General features: G+C 33.2%; 1 protein-coding gene across 5 annotated transcripts in view; it reads right to left on the reverse strand.

Annotated features, from left to right (window-relative positions):
* Positions 1–24,672, reverse strand: part of LRBA (LPS responsive beige-like anchor protein) — a 799,485-nt gene that overhangs the window by 210,909 nt on the left and 563,904 nt on the right. For all 5 annotated transcript variants that reach the window (XM_055111907.2, XM_063603583.1, XM_034959239.3 and 2 more), the window contains exons 41-42: positions 13,687–13,804; positions 10,942–11,044 (exon numbers count right to left, since the gene is read on the reverse strand). In XM_055111907.2, coding sequence (XP_054967882.2) covers positions 10,942–11,044; positions 13,687–13,804 — 221 coding nt within the window. The remainder of the gene's footprint in view (positions 1–10,941; positions 11,045–13,686; positions 13,805–24,672) is intronic.

Raw genomic sequence — 24,672 nt, forward strand, 5'->3', positions numbered from 1 at the left:
ACGGCTTAAAACTGGTATCTGTGTGTATATGCTTGTACTGTAAGAGCTCCTGGGTGTCAGAAAGAATATTCCAGATCAAGAACCACCGCAGGTAGAAAACTGGTAACAGGACTAATTCTCTTGCTGATTGCCATCAGTGGTGAGTCAGGATTTAGCACAATAGTCTCTACCCTCTCACGTCCTACTGGCTGACAAGTCAGAACATTTGGTCTTAATGGCCCTGACTTGTAGTGTTCTCACAACTAAACCAAAAGGAGTAGCTCATAAATGCCAACAAAATTCAGGGTCCTGCTTGCCAAGTAAAGCTTCTTGATATTGTGTGGGCAAATTCACAACATTCAATCCTCTGGAGGTCAAAAGCTGCTGTTGCTAAATGTGATGGACAGTTTTCAGTCTATGTCTTACTGATTTCTCATCAGATATTTTCATGTTTAAAAACTACCATCCCTTGGTGATATGGTTTGGATTTGTGTCCCCACCCAAATATCATGTCAAATTGTGTATTAGTCCACTCTCACACTGCTATAAAGAACTGCCTAAGACTGGGTAATTTACTAAGAAAAGAAGTTTAATTGACTTATAGTTCCACATGGCTGGAGAGGCCTCAGGAAACTACAATCATGGTGGAAGGCAAAGAAGGAAGCACCTTCTTCACAAGGCAGCAGTGGGGGTGGGAGAACCAAGAAAAAATTAAACCATCAGATCTCATGAGAACTCACTCACTATCATGAGAACAACATGGGGGAAACTGCCTCCATGATCCAATCAGGTCCTCTGTTGACATGTGGGGATTATAATTTGAGATGAGATTTGGGTGGGAACACAGAGAAAAACCATATCAAATTGTAACCCCCAGTGTTGGAGGTGGGGCCTGGTGGGAGGTGATTATATCATGGGGTAAATTTCCCCCTTGCTGTTCTCATGACAGTGAGTGAGTTTTCACAAGATCTGGTTGTTGAAGCGTGTGTGACACCCCCCCTCCCCGCTTATTCCTCGTGCTCCTGCCATATAAGATATGTCTGCTTCCCCTTCACCTTCTACCATGATTGTAAGTTTCCTGAAGCCTCTCCAGCCATGCTTCCTTATAGCCTGAGGAAACATGAGCCAACGAAACCCCCTTTCTTTATAAATTACCCAGTTTCAGGTATTTCTTTATAGAGGTACCAGAACAGACTAATACACTTGGCATCATATTTTCCTGGATTTCCTGTCTTTTGAGCCACTCCTGTTTTTGCTCTTAGTGTTGTTGTTTTTGGGAGGGCAGGGATGTCCTGTTTCCCTTACCTAACCTTTACATGTTGAGGTTTTCCGGATGTAGCCCTAGTTCCGCTTGGCATTTTACAATCTCTCCCCAGATGAACTCATTCCCTCTCACAGCTTCAAATTTCATCTACTTGGTAGTCATTCTCAATTACTAGGCCTTTCTTTTGAGCTCTCAACATACCTCCTTATATCTAGCTTCCCATTCAACATTTCAATCTGGATGTCTCTCAGGGGTTCTAATTTCAAGGACCTAAAATTAAACTCATTTTCTGTCCCTCCACCTCCTCCACACAACCCCAGCCATGGGGATGGAAGGATGTTTATACAAATACTGTTCGTCCATTATTCCTAATCCCAGTAAATGCCACTGAGCAGCTCAAGCTGAGACTTGAGTATTGACTAAACATATTGAATATCTCCCTTTGTCATCACCCCCCAAATCTCTGAGTCTTATAAATTATATTTCTTAAAAATCTCTAAACAAGAATGTCTCTCTTCAGCTACATTATCAACATCATATATCATCCAGATGTCTTCAATAGGCTCTGGTCTTATATAAATAACACCCTCTTCCTAATATCACTAAGTTCCAGTGATACTTGCTTTCCAACATTTCTTAGAACACTAGAAGCTCCCTGCCTTGCTTCAGGACCTTTGCATATACTGTGCCTTCGTTCAAAGAATAGCTGGTTATATTTCTTCAAATCAAAACTTAAAAGTCACATAGGAAGATATTCCTGGTTATCTTATCCAAAGCAATCCATCTCTACTCTACTAATCACTACTACAACACTCTAATTATATCCTTCTTGTCACTTATCACAGCTATTTAGTTTACATATTTGTTTTAAAAATGTATGGGTAAAATGGTTTCTATCTTGTACACGGCTGAGTGCTTGACACATTGTAAGTGAAAATCTATTTAAGAAACTGATTAACAAATTAAGACTTATAGGCTGGGCACGGTGGCTCATGCCTATAATCCCAGCACTTTAGGAGGTTGAGGTGGCAGGATCACTTTAGCCCAGGACTTTGAGATCAGCCTGGACAATGCAGCAAGACAGCATCTCTTAAAAAAAAAAAAAAAAAAAATTAGCCAGGTGTGGTATCATGTGCCTACAGTCCCAGCTACTGGGAAGCTGAGGTGAGTGAATCGCTTGAGCCCAGCAGATTGAGCTGCCATGATTGTACCACTGCACTCCAGCACTCCAGCCTGGGTGACATAGCAAGACCCTGCCTTTAAAAAAAAACGGACATCTAGCTTTAACTGTGGGAGAACATTACAAAACATTCCCAGGTATGAAAACATATACTAGGTGTGATAAACAAAACTTTTCTAAAATAAAGAGATAATTTGTAGAAAAAGACTTCTTAACTAATATAAGGAAATCCACTATGCTCCTCCGGGCTGCTTCTTCCTGAACTCTGAAATCCTCATTAAATTATAAAAATTATCCAATCAAAAGCATTACCGGTATTGTAAGGCAACATAGCTTATAATCCAGAAGGACCACTTTATTTGCCCCATTTACATAAAAGTTGTGACCTGTGGTAGTTTTGAAATACATCCTCGAGAGGTGGAGCTTAATTCCCCTCCCCTGGACTTTGGGCTGTATTTAGTGACCCACTTGTAAATGAATACAATGTAGCAGAAATGATGGTGTATAACTATCAAGAGAAAGTAATTTTAAAAAATTGGGGCTTCTGCTTCATTCTCTCTTGGATCACTTGCTCTGCAGGAAGCCAGCTCCCATGCCATGTAACACTCCAGTAGCAGATGGAAAAACTGACTCGGTAAGGAACTGAGGCCTACTGCTAAGGAGCACATGAGAGATTCCTTTGACAGCCATCCAGCCACAGGCTGGCTGTAGCTACTACTAACATCCTAGCTGATGTTTGTGCATTCTATCGCAATTGCATTTGTAATAGGATACTTAAAATTTAAAAATAAACACTGATCAAAAGTAGCTCAATTCAATACCAAATTAGGTATGCTAAAAGTAAACTGTACGTTTCCACCACGAATATGTTTCAATCAATAGAAAAATCCCAGTGTTCGCTCTTTCCAGTTCTTAAATTAGTTAACTAAATTGTATTGATGATGAATCAATACCTACTATGAAAGGAAATAACTGGTAATTATGCTACTTCAATGTAGTCTCAGCATACAGGAGAAAGATGCATACACCTACACTCTCCCAATACCCTATACCATGAGAGATATTTTGCCATTTTAACATTTCTCTCAGAGACTTATTAGGTTACTTTCAACTATATAAATACTTGTTATTAAGTCCATACATTCAAATACAAAACTAATATGTGAATTCTGATTTACCAGAGGCTACACATACAGGTTTTAATTAAATATAGTTACAAAATCCTTAATCTATATATTTAATATTTATATTAAATAAAAAAATTGTATGATGTAATAGAGCAAAATCCAATCATTTTTATCAAAACGATGAAAAGTTTCAGATTTATCATATGTATATTAAATAATGCTATAGCACATACTAAAATGATTGTAATAAACACTTTTTTAAAAAAGCATCACATGTACAGATGTAATAAGCACTTTTGGCTTAGATATTTTTAAATATGCTTAGAAAGCTTATCTTTCAATAATTGTGATTGGAATATAATTAATTTTTTATATTTATTTAAACAGTTTTACATAGATGTAATAATTGTACATATTTATGGTGTACACAGTGATGCGATATACATAAGACATAGTGATCAGATCAGGTAATTAGGACACCCATTATCTAAAACATTTATCATTTACTTGTGTTAGCAACAGTCAAAATCCTCCTCCTAGCTATTTGAAACTGTATTACTGCTAACTCTAGTCATCCTACAGTGTTATACAGAACTTTAGAATTTATTCCTCAGTCCAGCTCTTATTTTGTATACTTTAACAAATCTCTCCCTATCTCTCCCTCCCCACTACCCTTTTGATCCTCGAGTATCCACTGTTCTACTTTTTACTCATATGAAGATTAACCTTTTGGTAGCTTCCACATATGAGTGAGAACATGCAGTGTTTAACTTTCTGTGCCTGGCTTATTTCACTTAATATAATGTCCTGCAGTTCCATCCATGCTGCCACCAATGACAAGATTCCATGTTTCTTTATGGCTGAATAGTATTCCATTGTGTATATATGGCACCTTTTCCTTATCCATTTATCTGTTGCTGAACACCACTGATTCCATATCTTTGCTAGTGTGAACAGTCCTGCAATAAACATGGGGGTGCAGATGTCTCTTCAATGTACTGATATCCTTTCGTGTGGATAGATGCCCAGTAGTGGGAACTCTGGATCACATGGAAGCACTATTTGTGGTTTCTTGAGGAAGAGATATAATTTAATACATTATATTAAATGTATAATATTTGTCAAACTTAAGTGTACAATTTGATGAGATTTGAATATATATATATGTTTCTGTAACCACCACCACAACCAAGATACACTCTAAAAGGTCCCTCATAACCCTCTGCAGCTAATTCCCTTGCCCCAACTCTTGGCCCCTGGTAACCAATAATCTACTTTCTGTCATTGTGTAGTTTTGCTTTTTCAGTAATTTCATATAAATAAAACCATGGCCTATGGCTATGATGTATGGAGCCCATAATGTTTAATTTCTTTCATTTAGCATAACACTTTTCAAATTCATCCATGTTGTTGCATGTACCAGTAGCCATTTCCCTTTTATTTCTGAGTGGTATTTCATTTATTCCAGTGTATACAGGTACTGCAATCTGTTTAACCACTCACAGTTGATGGACATCAGAAATGTTTACAATTTGAGACTGGAATAAAACTGCTATTAATATTTGCTTAAAAGTAAACGTGAATATGTATGTTTTCATTACTCTTGATAAATGCCTAAGAGTGGAATTAGTATGATATACATTAAGTTCCTAACCTATACATCCTCATTAACTTTACACATTCTTTGTTGTTGTTTTTGAAAATCAAGTTTGTTGAAGAATAATTTACATAGAGAAAAATTCATTATTTTTAGGTGTACAATATAATGAGTTTTCTAAACATAGAGGCTTATGTAAGAACAATTATGACATGGAATATTTCCATGATCCCCAAAAGTTCCTTTTATTCTCCCTTGTATGCAATTCTTCCTCTTTTCCCATAGCTCCTAGCAATCATTGCTCTGTTTTCTGTCCCTAACAGTTATGCTTTTTCCAGAATGTCATATAAATGGAATCATACAACATGCAGCCTTTTGTTTTGGCTTTGTACACCTAGGATAATATTTCCAAATTCATCTGTGTTGTTGCATGTATTAGTGCTTCACTCCTTTTTATTACTAAGTACTATATAGATTCCATTGTATGGATTTATCACAGTTTGTCCATTTACCAGTTGATAACCATCTTGGTTATTTCCAATTTTTGTGATGAATATGGCTGCTATAAATATTCATGAAGCAGTCATTGCATGAACATATATTTTCATTCCTCTAGGGTAGGAGACCTAGAGTGAGACTCCTAGGATGTATGGGAAAGTGTATGGTTAATTCTATATGAAAGTGCCAAATTGTTTACTAAGAAGTCGTACCACTTTACTTCCCCATCAACAACATGTGAGGTTCCAGTTGCCTTGTATACTGCTCTTGGTATTGTTAGATTTTTAAAAAGTTATTCGAATAGGTATGTCATGGGATCACACTGTTGTTTTAATCGGCATTTCTCAGATGACTAATGATGTTTGGCATCTTTTCATGTGTTTATTCGGTATCTATATCTATTCTTTGTTGAAGTATCTGTTCAAAACTTACATATTTTTTTTTTGTAGCAAGCTTATCTTGTTATATAGTATGTTTCCTACATATCCTGGATGTAAGTCCTTTATCACACATAAGTTGAACAAATACTTTAATCCAGTCTGGCGTATATTTTCATTTTCTTAAGAGTTGGCATTTCAAAGCAAATGTTTTTTATTTTAATGAAATCAATTAAAGATTTAAAGAAATATTTACCTAATTCAAGGTCACAAAGATTTTTCTCCTATGTGTTCTTTCAAGAAGTTCTACTTTTAGCGCTTACGTTTGTCTACACTACATTTTTTTCTGTTACATTTTGAGTTAATTTATATGTAAAATTAAGGGGTGAGGTTCTTTTTCTTTTTGGATATGGATAACCAATCGTTCATCATCATTTGTTAAAAAGATCATTTTCCCCCCTGGGCATACCTTGACATCTTTGTCAAAAATCAAATTGATCATATATGTTTGAGTCTATTTCTGGACTCTGTTACAGTCCATTGGTTTATATGAGTCTACCCTTAAATAACAAGCTATCCTAATGAATGTAATTTTATATTAAGTCTTTTGTTTTTTTTCTCAAAATTGTTTAAACTATTCTGGATATTTACAATTTCACTTAAATTTTAGAATCAGCTTGTCTATTTCTCTTTTTTTCCTTTTTTTAAGTTAAAAAAATAGAGATGGGGTCTCCCTATGTTGCCCAGGCTGGTCTTGAACTCCTAGGCTCAAGTGATTCTCCCACATGGACTTTCCAAAGTGCTGAGATTATAGGTGTGAGCCACCATGCCTGGCCATCTTGCCAATTTCTTTAAAAAAGAAAGAAAGAAAGAAAAAGCCTGCTCAGATTTTGGATAGAGCTGCTTTGGACCTCAGATCAATTCTGGAGAAAACTGACATCTTAATAATATTGAGTCTTCCAATCCATGAGCGTAGCATAGTACAATTCTCCATTTTTAAGTTTTAATTCTCCAAAACAGTTTTATAGCTTTCAGTGAGTAGGTCTTATAAATACATTTTCACATTTATCTATATGTATTTATTTTTTGATAGTATTTAAACACTAGTTTTAATTTCAATTTCTGATTGTTCATTGCTAGCATACAGGGATAAAATTGAGTTTTATATACTGACCCAGTATGCTATGAACAGCTAAACTCATTTATTAGTACTAATAGTTGTTGTTGTTGTTTTTTTCCTCATAGATTCCCTGGGACTTTCCACATAAACATTCAAGAAGGCACGCTAAAAAGACTATTTTATTTCTTCCTTTCCAACCAGGATGTCTGCAGTTCCTATTTCTTGAAAGGCCTTTGTATGCATTTGGTGTTCAGGTAATGCTGGTCTCAGATAATGTTTTTGGCAATTTAACCTCCTTTTCTATTTTTTGCAAGAGTTTGTGTAGAAATGGTATTATTTCTTCATTAAACATTTGATAGAATTCATCTGAACTACAAGTTTTCTCTGAGGTAAGGTCTTTTAATACAATTCAATTTCCTTTGTAGAACTATTAAGATTAACCATTTCTTCATTAGTGATATTTGATAGCTTGTGCCTTTCAAGAAATCTATTTCATCTAAGTTGTCTAATTTAGTAGCATAAATTTGTTCATAATATTTCTTTATTTTTCTTTTAATATCTGTAGTGATGTTCCCTCCCTTATTCTTAATATTTTTAATTTGTGTCTTCTCTTTCTGTGTCTTTGCTAGATATTTACTATTAATACATTTATTAATCTTGTCAAGAGACAGCTTTTCATTACACTGATTTTTTTCTCTATCATTTATTTTTATTATTTTTTTTCTTCAGCTTACTTTGACTACATGTGCTTCTCTTTTTTTCCACATTCTTCAGATTGAAGCTAAGATCACTGATTTTAGGCAATGATCCTCTCCTCCTCCCCTCCCCCTTACCCTCTCCCTTCTTAAATAAAATCATTTAATGCTATAATTCTACATTAGGCACTTCTTTATCCTCATGTTAAACATTTCTATAGGTTGTACTGTTATTTTCAATTAGTAGAATATTTCTAATATCTCTTCTAATTTCATCTTTGGCCCATGTTTTATGTAGAAGTGCATTAATTTCCAAATCTCAAGAGATTTTCCAAAAACCTTTCTGTAACTGATTTCTGGTTTGTAATTAACCAGAGATCCAAGATCTCAATCTTTCTAAACATTTTGAGACTTGTTTTAGGGCTGAATATGGTCAACGTGATAAATGTTCTATGTGTATTTAAAATGAATGTATTTTGTGCAATTGACTAAAATGTTTTATACATGTGACACAGATCAAGGTGGTTAATAATGTTCCAGTCTTCAGTACGCTTACTGATTTTTTGTCTACCTGTTCTCTAAATTACTGACATAACAGGGAGAGGTTGTCTATATTTCATTCCACTTCTATCCACTTTTGTCTTATGAATTTTGAAGCTCTATTTTTAGATATATGTAAATTTAAGATCATCACCTTGATGAACTGGCTCTTTTATCATTATGATATGTCACTTTTTCCTCTGATAATATAATGCTTTGTCTGGTAATTTGATAATTGTTATGGGTTGAATTATGACTCCTTAAAAGTTATATATTGAAGAGCTACCTCCCAGTACCTCAGAATGTAACAATTTGCAGAGAGAATATTTTCAAGTTAAAATGAAGTCATCAGGGTGGGCCCAAGTCCAATATGGCTGGTGTCTTTGAAAAAGAGGGAAACCTGGACACAGAGACATACATAGGGGGAAAACAATGTGAAGAGACATAGGGAGAAGAGAGGCATCTAAAAACCAAGGAGACCGGCCTGGAACAGATCCTTCCCTCATAGCCCTCAGAAGGAACCAACACTGATGAAAACTTGATTTTGAACTTCTTGCCTCCAAAACTGTGAGACAACACACTTCTGTTGTTTAAGCCACCCAATTTGTGGTACTTTGTTCTGACAGCCCTAGAAAACTAATATAGTAATGATATGACTAGCTGGCTGTTTTTATTAAGGTAGTGTTTGCATGGTACCTTTTTCTGTCCATTTACTTTTAATGTATAAACGTATTTATATTTAAATGGGGCTTCTTGGTTGCCAGAGGCAGAGGAGTGGGGGAAATGAGGAGATGTGGTCAAAGTGTACAAACTTTTCATTGTAAGATGAGTAAGTTCTGGGAATCTAATGTTTAATATGAAGATTATAGTTCATAATATTAAATTGCATATTTAAATTGCTAAGAGAGTAGATCTTAAGTATTCTCACCACAGACACACACACAAAGGTAACTGTGAGGGATGGATATGTTAATTAACTTGAATGCAGTAATCATTTAACAATGTATATATGTATCAAATCATCATGAGGTAGACCTTAAATATATGTAATTTATATTTGTGAATTACAACTCAATAAAGCTGGAAAAAAATACCTACTGCAAAAGAAAAAAAAGGGTGGGTTTCCTCTAGGTAGCACATAAATGAGTATTGCTTTTTTATGCAATTTGGTTTTTTCTTCCTTTAAATTATATAGTTTAGGCAAATAGTACTTCAAGGTAGCATAATATTTTTTATTATATTATTTTATAAGTAAGACATTGGTCATAAAACTTGAAATAAAAAATACATAAATAATTTTACCACAGCATTTTTTATAATAATGAAAACATGGAAATAAAGCAAATCTTCAGCAATGAGGGAATTACTCAATTTTGATATATTCATATTTCAGACTATTAGCAACCAATAAAAATTATCATTTTTTATACATCACGAAATAGCTAATTTGAGCAAATTAATATATCCATTACCTCATATATTCATCATTTTTTGTAATCTAGTCTCCACAATTTTTAAGAAAACAATATGCTGTTACTAACTATAGTCACTATGCTGTAAGATAGATCTCTTCAACTATTCCTCCTAACTAAAATTTTGTATCCTTTGACCAACATCTCCCCAGTCACCCCACCCCTAACCTCTACCCTTGGTAACCACAATTCTACTCTCTACTTCTATAAGTCTAACTTTTTTAGATTTCACATATTTAGATCATATAGTATTTGCCTTTCTGCGTCTTTCTTATTTCACTTAACAGAATGTCCTCCAGTTCATCCATGTTATTGTAGATAACAAGATTTCCTTATTTTTAAAGACTGAGTAGCATTCCATTGCATATATATACAACCAAAATTTCTTTATTCATCAGCTGATGTACACTTATGTTGATTTCTGTATCTTGGCTATTGGGAGTAATGCTGCAATGAAAACAGGAGTGCAGATATCTCTTTGACATACTGTTTTCATTTCATTTAGATATATACCCAGTAGTGGGATTGCAGGATCATGTGGTATTTCTGTTTATACGTGTGTGTACCATTATGATATATATCGTGCGTGTGTATATTTATACACACATATATCATTATGATATATATTATATATATGTATCTTTGAAAAGAATAGTAATTATATCGATATATATACTATAAATATCTTTCCTAAAAGGTTAGTATTTAAACTTTCCATAAAAGAGATAAAAAGTAAATCTTACAATATACACTTTTCTTGGGGAAAGGTTAGGCAATCTTTTATTTAATGATTATTTGCTAAGTATATACTCTGCTAGACACCATACCCTATGCTAGGGAAAACAGTATATTATAATGTAGTTTAGTCAAAAGAAAACTTAATAATTTAAAACAGTACATTATAATGCAGTTTAGTCAAAAGAAAATACTAATAATCATTATTTACTATGAAACATAAAACAGAAAGTTATAAATTTCAAAATAAGTGAGAACATTAATACAGATTAACGTTAATAAGAATATTAATACTGGTTAATTATTATAACTATTAAGACACATTACTTTCCCTAAGTTTCTCATATAAAACAGTACCTGGTTTGAGGCAATCCAAAACTTGTTCCAACGCCAACACGAGGTAGATAGTTAACCACTTTCTTTACTGTTGCAGGGTCTGGGAAGTTGAACATCACAGCAACTACAACACATAATTTTTAAAAATTAGAACACAGTATAACTTCCTTTCTGGAAAACTGACTCCTTGGTCCAATAAAATATTTACTTTTAATTCAGGTATCTATTAAATATAATTCTTACTATATTCCTTTTATATAGTATATATCAAGTTTTAGTATTAATATGCCAGTGGTAATATTCATTTCACTTATAAATTCTTTTACCATAGACAGTGCTTTCCTAAATACTATTAGGAGTTATAACAGTTGAAGTTGCATTGATGTGACATGAAGTTGAGATTATGAGACATGATAATAATAATGACAATGATAGCTGAGATAATGTGACATGAAGCTGCAACTTTAAATTTACAAAAATGAATTTTGGCAAGTCAAAGGTATTTCTAGGAATTTCCAGAAACAAATATTAAAAATTTAAGTTTATGTAGTTAAACAACTAACACTAAAAAACAACCAATATAGCTATGAAATAATCGGTTACATTTATTTCCAATCATTAAGTTTTAAAACAGTCTTTTTACAATGTCTGTATGTTTATCTTTCATATGTTCAAATGAGCAAATGTTCATATAATCCAAAACAATGTGTGATCTGAAGGAACATTTTTCCTCTGCGGTTAAATATCAAATTTAAATGCTTTCTCATCCTATTTCAATAATTTCACATACATGAGAATACCAAGAAGTACATGTCAATATGTAAACATATTTAACAATAAATGTTAATTTATGAGAGTAATCTATAAATTTTTACCCATTTAAAGAACATGAAAGTAAAATCATACAATCATGAGAGAGTTTAGAAGATATTCATTCGGTCAGTCATGGAATTTTAACTTCAATGTCAGAATCATATGTAAGCTACAAGCGATCATCTAGAAGATGGTCCTTCTTCTCTACCAACCCTTAAAAAAATCTTTAAAGCCAAAAAAAAAAAAAACCAATGTTCCTATAGTTTTTAAAACACTGGCATTGCCAACATGTTTCAGGTATTCAGGTAAATAAGTAATCGATCATTCACTAAGCACCTATAACATATTTAGTAATGTCATAATATATACACACACATAAGAATATATACACACACATAAGAATATATATAATATATATTATATATAAGAATATATAATATGTTATATATAAGAATATATAATATGTTATATATAAGAATATATAATATATAATATTATATATAAGAATATATAATATATAATATTTTATATATAAGAATATATAATATTATATATAATATATAATATTATATATATAAGAATATATAATATTATATATAATATATAATATAATATATACAAGAATATATAATATATGATATAATATATATAAGAATATATAATATATAATATATAAGAATATACATTATGTATAAGAATATATACTATATTATATATTATATATAAGAATATATAATATTTAATTATATATAAGAATATATAATATATAATAATTATACATAGGAATATATTATATATATATTCTTATCTGTGTGTGTGTATGTATCCTTTAGATAAGCCTCCTTTACATATCCACTATTATACTGAATTCAGGCGGAAAAAATAAACAGAAGAAAAAAATCATCATAGGTTATGGCAGATGGTCAAGGCCATGAGGCAAAGGCAACAGAAAAACACACATATAAAAACAAGCATGCATAAGAAATTTCAAAGAAAGAAAATGAATGAGGATGAGCAAGTAATAAATATTCTAAGATTGAAGCCCCTTTGGGACAGCAAGGATGCGGACTGAAATAAAGCGTGAAACATTCTCTTGATTATTTGCCTAGAAGAATAATGTTTACATTAGAAGAAGAGGTATGTGCCAGGAGGAGATCAAATAGGAAGGGAAAAATCTTTTCCTAAAGAAATTTGTATTCCCTAAAGACAGATAATTTCATAAAGGAAAAACAAGATGTGTGTGTGGAATATAGGCAGTTATGTGTACCTTTAAAAATAAGAAACCATCAACCCATGTATATATAATACAAGGAATATGTACAATAAATCAGTAGGTTTTACATATATTCCATTGTACACCTCCACCCATACCAAATGATGCTTTTCCTTCAAGTTCAACTTGTCTCCCCTTCTTGTCTTAATGGATTTCACCAAGTTCCATCGTAAAACTGCAAATTAAATTTTAGTTCAACTTTCAAGAATGATGAAATACAGAGCGAACAGGACAGTTCAGTATCATTTTCTCATGGTTCCTTTATAAAAGCAATATATCACATATATCACACAAAAGATTAAATAGACATATGAATCGTTATTGTCCTCTCCTCTCCCCAAATGCAGCCACCTTCCAGAAGGAATTAAGTATCAAAGCAATGCTCAGGACATCAAAACTCCTCTTCAAGCTGATTAAATGGTTATGTATTCCTTATGTTTATAAAGCCTTATATAAATTTGTGATATGGCAAAAAAAAAGAAAAGAATTACAAACGATTCTATTAATAATCAAGGTGGGAAAAAACCATGAAGAAGCATTTGGTACAAAAAAAGAGGTCACTAGAACAGAAGGTGGGCTACAAATAACTATCTAAATTGAAGCAATATGGTATGTTCAAAAATGAAATCTTAAAGAGATGGAAGTTAGCTCTGTAACAATGTATTTCTGTAACACATTACCTCTGTTTGCCATAAAGATCTCCAGGGCTGTATTTTGCAAAAGATAACGACGAGAAAAGATTGATCGTATCTCTGTGAACAGCCATTTTCCATGCAGCCCTTCTGTATACGCCAAGATCTAATGAGGAAAAAAATAATCCCAGGTAAGTAACAATACTTGTTGTTTGTTGTTGTTTCTTTCCCCAATTAAAATAGAAAAGACTCTATTAAGAAAAATAATTTTTAAGAAAAAGGATTTAATAGTTACAGACATAATTTGGAGATGAAGAAAATAAATTGTAATTTATAGAAAAGAAGCTTAAATTAAAAAGCAAAGTAAAATTATAAAACATTTAAGTATATATTCGGGCGTTTAAAAACAATGATATAATCTACTGCTTCTGAGGAAATACATATTGCATCATTTACTGATTGATTTTTAAACCACATTATGAAAAGTAAAACTTCAGATAAAATCTTAAAAACAAAAAGACCTCAAAAGAATGTCATATATGCTTATAAATCACATACACAATTCAGTTTCACATGATTATAATTTGCCCAGTAATGCTTTTACATACATTATAATACAAATATATTAAGTTCATAACTTTAAAAAATGACACTTTTAAGGTCACTGTTAAGGCAACAGTCACTCATTCAGAAAGCACAAACACTGACTATATAAGAGGTTAAGAAGCTCAATAAAAGTCTATGGTGAAACTCCAAAAAAAAAGAGGTTAAGTATCATTTTGTCAGCTAAAGCTAAACACAAACCTGCAAATGAACTTAGCATAATCTCCCTATGGGGTAGGTGGTTGTCAGAGTAACTTGTTACAATTCTTGTCATCCTAAGTGACAGACAGAGTTGCTTAAAATGCTTTGCCAATTCAAAGTAATCCTGTCTTTAGTCCTAACCCACTTTGTTGCTTTGATTCAAGTTTTGTTTTTCAAAAAGTTCATTTCAAAAGCTTAGTTGTGAAAGCGTTAAGGGAAAACCAGACTCAGCATTTCTCTACACCTGTACTATACATAATACATAAGAAAATGAGATGCACTTGCTATCAAAACCTGATATTCTATGACAGCAAATTAAGTTTAAAAAATTAAGATATATATCTCAAAAGTAACCACTATTAAAAATTACAAATGAAACATCTGATTATGATACTACATTGTAGGAATAAAGATGGGATGAGCAAAGAGGAAAAATAACGAGTAGTAAAAATTTATCCTTCTCAATCTGTTTTGTCTTTACTCATTTTTATTTTCAAAATCCTAATGGCAAATAAATCTACATTCTCCAGTGCAGAATGTAGTTTTTTTGAAAAAAAAAAAAAAAAAAAGAGTAACAAACCTTATTTAAGTCAGTAAGTATGTATTTCAGTCTTTCTACAAAAATGATTCTATTTCTGACACCACAGAATCTAGAAATAGAATGGGTATAACTCTAAGGGGGAGTGTTTCTTGAAAATACAAAACAAAAAGTTCAAAAGACAAGATAATCATGCGTGCAGTTTTGAAATGGATGAGAGAGAAATCCTACTAATTCAGTAATATAATCAACGCCTATGTAAAATAAAGGTAAATGAACAGGAAATGAGAGGACAAAAATATGAACATTACTCTCAGAGATTGCATGTATCCCTTTCTCTCACTTTGACCAGAGATACCACCAGTTGGTCTATGGCCCCAAGGTCTTCAGAGGCATCTATTTGTTCTCTCTTTTATTCTTACCTCTGAAGTCTACTATGACCAGAGGACCCTTCACCTCAAAATTTTAAAATACAAATCAGATCACATCATTCCTATATTTAATAGTATCCAGTGACTTCCCATGACATGTATAATAAACTCTTAAGCTCTTTATAACTGCATAAAGCCTCATATCTGGGACTGTCAGATGAGTTCAACTCATTCTTCCTCAGGGCCTTGTTTTGTCCTTGTTTTCCACTCTGCCTGGAATGTTCTCCCAAATCTCCACATGGTTCACTCATTCTCACATTTAGACTTCTCCTCTTATGTCACCTCTGCAGGGAAGCCACAGGATCTAAACCCCAGTTACTCTATGAACAACTCATCCCACCCCAAACTTACCAGATTTTCTTCATAATACTTATCACTACCTGAAATTTTAAATATTAATTTAATTTTCAAGACAGGGTCTTACTCTGTCACCCAGGCTGGAGTGAAGTGGTGTGATCACAGCTCACTGCAACCTCAACCCCCTAGGCTCACATGATCCTCCCATCTCAGCCTCTTGAGTAGCTGGGACTACAAGCACGTGCCACCACATCTAGCTAACTTTTAACATTTTTTTTTGTAGAGATGAGGTCTCACTATGTTCCCCAGGGTGGTCTTGAACTCCTGGGCTCAAGTGATCCTCCTGCCTCAGCCTCCCAAAGTGCTGGGATTATAGGCATGGGCCACTACACCTGGCCACTAACTCAAACTATAATATTTGCTTGCTAGCCTATTGCCTCTTCAGCACTAGAATACTAGAATCTAAGTTCTGTTGGAGCAAAGGCTTTGAATATACCCTACTTCCAATGCCTAGAAAAATACCTGGCACAAAGTAGCAATTTTCAGAATGACTAAATGAATCAATGTATGGCAACCTTCAGTCCATATTTGATCCGCATGATATTTTAACAAAATTTCACATGGTTGAAAATAGTTGAGAAAACAGATATTCGCAAAAATATTCGGATTTCTGTCTTCTCAAGAAAAACTAGGGTATCCAGCAAACCTGGATCTGTATGCCACATGGTAACAATTGGCATGCGCTCTCCATTTTGGTACCATTTTCACTTCATTTATCATTATTCACAATGTGATGTGAGCATTCACTCATTTACTATTATCCACCTAGTTTCCATTGGTACTTGAGTTTGCTACCCTGGATTTACCAAATATTAGAGAACCCAATATATGTTCTGCAACATTTATAGTCCAATGTATCCATAAGAAAAACAAGAGCCAGGGCCAGTGGCTTACACTGGTAATTGCTGAGCTTTGGGAGGCCAAGATGGGAGGACTGCTTGAGGCCAGGCAACATAGCAAGACCTCATCTCTACAAAAAATTAAATAATTAGTTGGGCGTGGTAGCATGCACCTATAGCCCTAGCTACTCATGAAGCTGAGATGGGAACATCACTCAAGCCCAGGAATTCGATGGCACAGTAAGCTATGATTGCGCCACTGCACTCCAGCCTGGGCAACAATACAACATCCTGTCTCTAAAAAAAGAAAAAAAAGAAAAATGAGGCCTAGACATGTTAAATATTTGATACAAAATTCCTTGGCAAGTTAGTGGCAGAAACTGGCCTATTCCCAGGTTTTCTAACCCAAAAATACAGAGCTTCCATTGTATATACCACATTGCCACATTTTTAAGAAAGGGTTAAATATCTGTTAAACTAGAACCCAACTAACTGCTTAAAATGTTCCTGCACTTGGGTTAAAGAGGAAAGAGGAAAATCAAAAGAAAACGAACAAAAAATATTTTAAGCTCTTTGATATGTTAGGAATATCACACACTGGTCTGAAAATTCTACCTTTTGTATCTATAGAGCTATATAATAAGACCTGTTGCCCATAATAGTGAATCCACTCATTGCAGAGTCATGATCATACAACTAAAGATTTAATCATATTCTAGACTACTCCATTTATTAGGAGAAATGAGTATACTACAGCATTGTTACAAGATTTTTCATGTACTGAAATAGTTTTCTGATTAAACAAAATAACCATTTATATTCCATTCCCTTAAACAGTATGGTTATTCAAAGATCTACTTGAAACACTGCAAGTGTCATAGTCCTTTAAAATCTGTTCTATTCCAATGTCAAAAATATTCAGTAGTAGGCGGGGCACGGTGGCTCACGCCTGTAATCCCAACACTTTGGGAGGCCAAGGCAGGTGGATCACGAGGTCAGGAGATGGGGACCATCCTAGCTAACAAGGTAAAACCCCATCTCAATAAAAAAATAAATAAATAAAATTAGCCAGGCGTGGTTGCAGGCGCCTGTAGTCCCAGCTACTTGGGAGTCTGAGGCAGGTGAATGGCATGAACCTGGGAGGTGGAGCTTGCAGTGAGCCTAGATCATGCCACTGCACTCCAGCCTGGGTGACAGAGCGAGACTCTGTCTCAAAAAAAAAAAAAAAAAAAAAAAAAAAGAAATGACATAAGCTCCATGTACCTACTACTCAGTAACCTTATAAAATCATAACACTTTGCCATATTATTCTATACATCTACAAGAAAGTGATAAATGCATTACAGTGTTTTAACAGACAGTGTTAAAATTCACATGCATAATGCTTCCTGATCCCATTTTCCTCCTCTGTCACAGCCAATCACTATCACTATCCTTGTTTTTAGGATTATCATCTATATGTAAGTTTTTATATTATTAGTACACATATATCCATAAATAACATACCACATCACTTTGTATGTTTTCAAACCTGATATAAATGGTATCATACTGAATGTATAATGATATGCTTTTCAAGTTAAACATGACAAAGTCTAATGAAGTTTTAAAACTTAGAGAAGAAAAAACAGCATGAGAGAAAATTATTTAAAATTGTCAAAGGTGTCAAAAATTAAAATCTTACCAAAAAACTAGCCTAATCTTTTAAAAATTAAATAAAATTCCACAATTAGGGTCAAAAAATTTGAGATTTAAAACAGAAACTAGCAATCTCTTAACTAAGGAATTACTAGCTGAAATTTATATAATAATATTTCTTTAAGTGTTCATTAGGAAAAGGTGTCAGTACTGAAAAGCAGCTGAGGCCTAGCTAAGCAAGGGGTTCATTTCTTATTGGAATAGTATAGGCCTGGTCTGAGGCTTCACTTCAAAGTCTCTAGAGTTCAATTAAAACTGGATTAGGTAGAAACAGACCCTTCTTTGGGACTTTCTGTTCACTGAAACTCTACATACACTGACAGCACCTTAGACAGAGGTCTAGCCCTCCAATGAATCAGTTGCCATAGAAACCATATCATTACCATTGCTCTGCAGTTATGACCTCAACTCCTGAATTGCTTGAAATCTTTACTCTCTTTGAATGTTTACCACCTTGTTTTATTATTGTTAGTATTATTATTAGTAAATTAAGCTTTCAATTGTTTTAAATAATTTGTTTCAAAGCTGGTTTATTAAATGTTGAGACAGTGTGTTACAGAGGAGAGAAAGGATTTAGTATTGAATACATAGATTATATACACACATAAATATTCTATTAATTTACTGTAAAACATCAAACCTATCTTTTTTAAAAGTTTTATTTGAAAACTGTGCCTTATGAAAAGTATATACTATTTTTTCCCAAATAATGCATATATTTCTTCCTTCTGTCCTACAAATAGTATACTATTAACACATAAGAAAATCGCTTCACTTTGTTGCACTTATTCTTAGTAAAAGTAAGGCATTTTTTACTTTCCCTTTACCAGTCCATTTGTAAAAGCTTTTAAGTTTATCCAAATAAAACTCTCTTTTGTTTTCTTGTCCTCATGAAAGAACAAAAATAGAAACCAACACTCACTGCCCAACTATATACTCTTATTTATTGAATACTAGGGATTTTTAAAAAGTAGATTTAAAATAGTTAAAGCCAATCCTTTAAGTGAATAGAAAGGGAGGTTTTATTTAAAAAAAAAAAAAAACTATCCTTGATACATTTTAAATGTTTTAAAATTCCTCCTGAAGGGTAAATATTAAAAAGTGATAAAATGTTTTACCTCAAAAAAAAGAAATATTTACATGAGAGCCTGCATATGTAACATCAATAAAAGGTATTTTAAAAATTACTATTCCTAAGGTTTAAAACTAGCATAGCATATCCCTATGCCAAATATTTCCCAAATTCTATAGTAATTTTATTTTTTCAGACAATTCCAGATTTCTGAAGATTTTGGTGTTAAGAATAAAATCAGGTAATATATATCAATAACGATATTTAAAAATTCACAACAGAACCATCTCTAAACCCTATCGATACATTTAACATCAGGAAAAATGTTTTTAGCCAAATATACAAAATGTAAACTAATCATACCATTCATTAAGCAATAACACAATGGCTAAGAAAGTCTAGAAAATATTCACTATATCCCACTTTAATGGAACATAATTACATAGTCATAGGTTAACACTTTAATACGGAAAAACTAATTATTTGAACCACCTTTAAGATAAAGACATTGAAAAATACTTTCATATCAATTCACCAATAAATATATGTGCAAATATGTTTTATGTTACAATAATTGTAATTTGAACAAATAGCTTAAAGAATTTTAATCAAGTATTTTAAAGTTGCATCGCTGTTATTAACATAGTTTTAACATTTTGCTATAGTTTTCTCTGAAGGTAGACATCAAAGCATAGCATGTAATTTACTCAAATGATATTGAATCCTAGTTGGTTCAAGGATTTACTTCATCACCAACCATATGACTTTTGGTTTTAAAATTCAAGGATATATTCTTTAAGTAAAATTTAGAGGTCTTTTTTGAATTTGACAATGACAATGATACACAGTCGTCTCTGGTGGAAAATTTAAGTTGATAATTTTCTTACTAAATGTATATCCATGAACACTTAGAATGTCCCCAAACTTCAACAAACAACAAAAATGAAAGTCATACATAAAAAATAAAATTACCTCTTAAATTAATCATGTGTTGTTATTTAATTTTTTTCATCTATACAGTATATTTCCCTTCTGGTTTCAAGTACTATGATGTAGTATAGTATTCATAGCATTTCATGGGTGACAAATTCAATTAAACATATTCATTACTCTAATGTTCTACTTGGCAGTTTTAGTCAGTATGAAAAATTAAAAATATATAAATAAAATGCTATGTGACCTTTGTATTGATTGGACTAAAATGGCTTTAGCCTGGGTGTGGACGATGGGGCAGTTGGGAGGGGCAAGAGGGGAGCCTACAAACACACACACTCTTATGTTTTCTCTTCCAATTACTGAGGGAGATGATAAAACCACAGCAAATGATGTATCAGCTCATTTTATCTTATCGCTTTGGGGCTAGGTGACAATGAAGTTCATATTTCACGGGCTCCCATTGAAGATTGTGAAAATTACTTGCCCTTATGACCTGAAATTTCACTAGAAGACAGAAATTTCTCTTCTGCAAAGTAATGCAATTTTTCAGATGTCAACCTTTAGCCCAGCTTTAAAAATTAATTTCATTTATATTAACCAATGATATTGATATTTTCACAGAACACTCTTTGATACATGAAGCACTGACTGGCAAATTGATGTTGCTTTAGATGGGTAAAACTATTTTATTTTAAGCTGCTGCGGCACACAGATTTATGGCAAACTGAAATTCCCATTTCATAATTTAATATTTGTGCTGGAGTGATGCACCTTTAAGCCCTTGGCCTGTAAATAATTCAGACTCTTTACTTGGTTGTTTTATTTTCAATATTCCTCAGCTTAAAAATAATTTGCATTCTAAATGATGCATCTTAAAAGCCATCTCTTATTCAACTAGCATTAAATATCAATCTTAATGAGTCAAAAGCCAAACGTAGTAATGAAGGAGAAGAACAAAGAAGGTATTTATTTATCTTCCAGCTCATTTTTAATTCAGTTTTTAAAATTTAAACTATACCATAAGTCTAAATTTTTTTTTTGAAAGAAGGCAAGAAACCAAAATGAACCCGCAAAAGGATATTAAGGAACCATAGCAAGGAACATGAATATATTTTATATCTTTTTCATAGCAGCACAAAAGGTGAAGAGCTGGGTGATAAATTTGTAGAGAAAGAACAAAATGAACTTAGATATTTATCTAAATTAAAATAGAGATATTTAGCTTTGAAGGTACCTTTTAAAATACAAAAAAAAAAACAAAGCCACAATGTCAATATCATTGTGAACAAGGTATAAAAGGGTCTCATCTGATTTTAGTAAAGGAGATACTGAAATTACCTTGTATCTGTACAAAAGAAACATTTCAATATACAATTTCAATATTTTAGAGTAATAAAAATGCTACTAAAAGATGTATGATCTGGTGTCTTTACAAGTTACAACTTTATTATCTTTATCCAGTAAAGAGTTTTGTCTAATTCAAATAATGCCTTGAGAAGATAATCATTAAACAAATACTCTTCTATTTTATAAGGAAAGTCAAGCATAAATATGCATATAACTTATACATTCATTTATGATCTTAAAATTAGAAAAAGCCTAAGAAAGCCATTTATCTAATTTAGGTATTTCTCCCCAAATGGTTTAACACTGCTTTGGCTAAATTTCTATACTCAAAATAATTTTTGCACTTTTATGCCAACAATATTCAAATTGTTTTTCTTCAAAATATTTATATTTAGTTCTTCCTTACATGTACGGTATAGAAAAAAATCATAATATAAATTTTCCCTTTATAATTTTTTCATTTAGATTGAAAATATTCCCAATTACTTCTCAAAAACTTGTGACAATAACATGCTATTATTGCTGAATTAAGCTATAAAGTATTTCTGTCAGGGCCAGGCAAAGTGGATTATGCCTGTAATCCTAGCACTTTGGGAGGCTGAGGCAGGAGGATCACTTGAGGCCAGGAATTCCAGACCAGACTGGGAAATACAGCAAGATCCCATTTCTACAAAAAATAAAATTAGATGACTGAGGTGGCATGTGCCTGTAGTTCCGGCTACTCCAGAGGCTGAGGTGGGAGGACTGCTTGAGCCCAGAAATTGTTTGAGGCTGCAGTGAGCTATGACTGCACCACTGTACTTCAGGTTGGGCAACAGAGACTTTTTTTTTTTTTAAGTATTTTTGTCTAATGTTCCCCATATTGATTCTCTATAGTCATAAGCTTTCTATTCCTTACTAGAGAGTTAAAATTTAAGTCACCACTAATAAAAAACTAACTTTAAATATATTGGAATATTTCATAATAAGTACTTTAAAACAAACAATGGGCAGAAACTCTCTTTCTTCTCAATGCCAATTCTTCCTTCATGAACTCCATCTTTGATGGGTATCAAAAGCCTTCCCTAAAAAAGTGTTTTACTTCTCATAGAATTAAAAAGTAAAACTAGAGGTTGGAAAGTGAGGTGGGAAGCAAGGAACATGGAAAGATTTGTTAAAAGATACAAAATTACAGTTAGACAGTAATAAGTTCTCGTGTTCTATACCACTGTAGAATGACTCCAGTGAACAATAACATATAGTTTCAAACAGCTAGAAGTAGGAGAGTGAATGTTCCCAACATGAAGAAAGGATGTTTGACATGATTAATATGCTAATTACCCTGATCTGATTACTATACATTATGTGTATACAACATCTTTATGTACCCCATGAATATGTACAACTGTTGCTTAAAATTTTTTAAAAATAAAATGACCAAAGGTAAAGTTAAAAAAAAAATCCCCCCTTGGGCTGGGCGCCGGGGCTTATGTCTGTAATCCCAGCACTTTGGGAGGCTGAGGCTGGCAAATATTCCTGATGTCAGTAGTTCAAAACCAGCCTGGCCAACATGGTGAAACCCTGTCTCTACTAAAAATACAAAAAATTAGCTGAGTCTGGTGGCAGGCGCCTGTAATCCCAGCTACTCAGGAGGCTGAGACAGGAGAATTCCTTGAACCTGGGAGGCGGAGGTTGCAGTGAGCTGAGATCGGACTACTGCACTCCAGCCTGGGCAGCAAGAGCGAGACTCTGTCTCTGAATAAATAAATACATAAATAATCCCCCCTCTCCCAGATGTATGAACTAAATCTTCAAGTTAGAGTAATATCAGTTTATTGATAGACTATTCTGTGTAGCAGATACAATATGATTTAGCCACTGGAAGTTTCTCTGTTACCTAAGCTACTTAAACAAATTAAAGGGAAAACCTTTGTTTATCTTGAAGAAATTTGCTTTTGTTCTTTGAACACAGCAAGCAAGAGAAATGAAAAGCAAAATGGAAAGGAAAAATTAGGAACATAGAACTTGATGCTAAGAGCCTAAAATCCCCAGGATACATTTTTCCTAATCAGAGGGAAATACTTTTCTACTTTTTTAAAATTAGTATCTGCCTCCTACTAAATATTAAGCTTGTTTAGTTGGAGTCAGTTATAAATGAATAGTACAGATTTGTATTCACTTCCATAATAGAGCATGGAACTAAATGCTATGCTCACATTTGCCTTCAGACATAATCTTCCAAAAAGCCATTTTCTTAAAGGGCCTATATGTAATAGAACATTATGAATAAAACTTTTGGGGTTAACCTCATTTCATTGCATAACTCCATATTGTTGCACAATCCTCACTAGATTGGAGTTCATACTTAACTGGAGTTCTTATGACACTACATCACTAGTCTTAGTCATCTTTCTATTCACAGTATCCAGCACAATACTGAAGAGACTGACTGATGGATGGAGGGCCAACTCAGCTTCACTAAGTGTCTACAATCAGGCCAGATGTGGTGGCTCACGTCTGTAATACCAGCACTTTGGTAGGCCAAGGTGGGAGAATCACTTGAGCTCAGGAGTTCAAGATCAGCTGGGCAACACAGCAAAACCCCGTCTCTGCTAAAAAATGCAAAAATTAGCTGGAGGTGGTGGTGTGTGCCTGTGGTCCCAGATACTAGGGCGGCTGAGGCAGGAGAATCGCTTGGGCCTGGGATGCAGAAGGTGTAGTGAGCCAAGGTCGTGCCACTGTACTGGGCAATAGAGCAAGACCCCATCTCAAAAAAAAAAAAAGGTATCTACAATCTAAGATTCTGGGAACACATGAACATAAACACAGCAAAAAACAAAAGGGGGAAGAAGAGTAAAATGGAAAACTATGACATAAAAATTTTTAAAAATCAAATTCAAGGGTCAGAATACTTCCACTACTGATGAAGATGGAGTAACAGGGCCTGGATTTACCCTACCTAAACAATATGCAAAATGAACATAATATACAGAAAAGTTGTTTTCAAAATATTAAATATTAAGCAATAAAAAA

The sequence above is a fragment of the Pan paniscus genome, chromosome 3, assembly GCF_029289425.2.
Source record: "Pan paniscus chromosome 3, NHGRI_mPanPan1-v2.0_pri, whole genome shotgun sequence".
In the NCBI taxonomy this organism is placed as follows: Eukaryota; Metazoa; Chordata; class Mammalia; order Primates; family Hominidae; genus Pan; species Pan paniscus.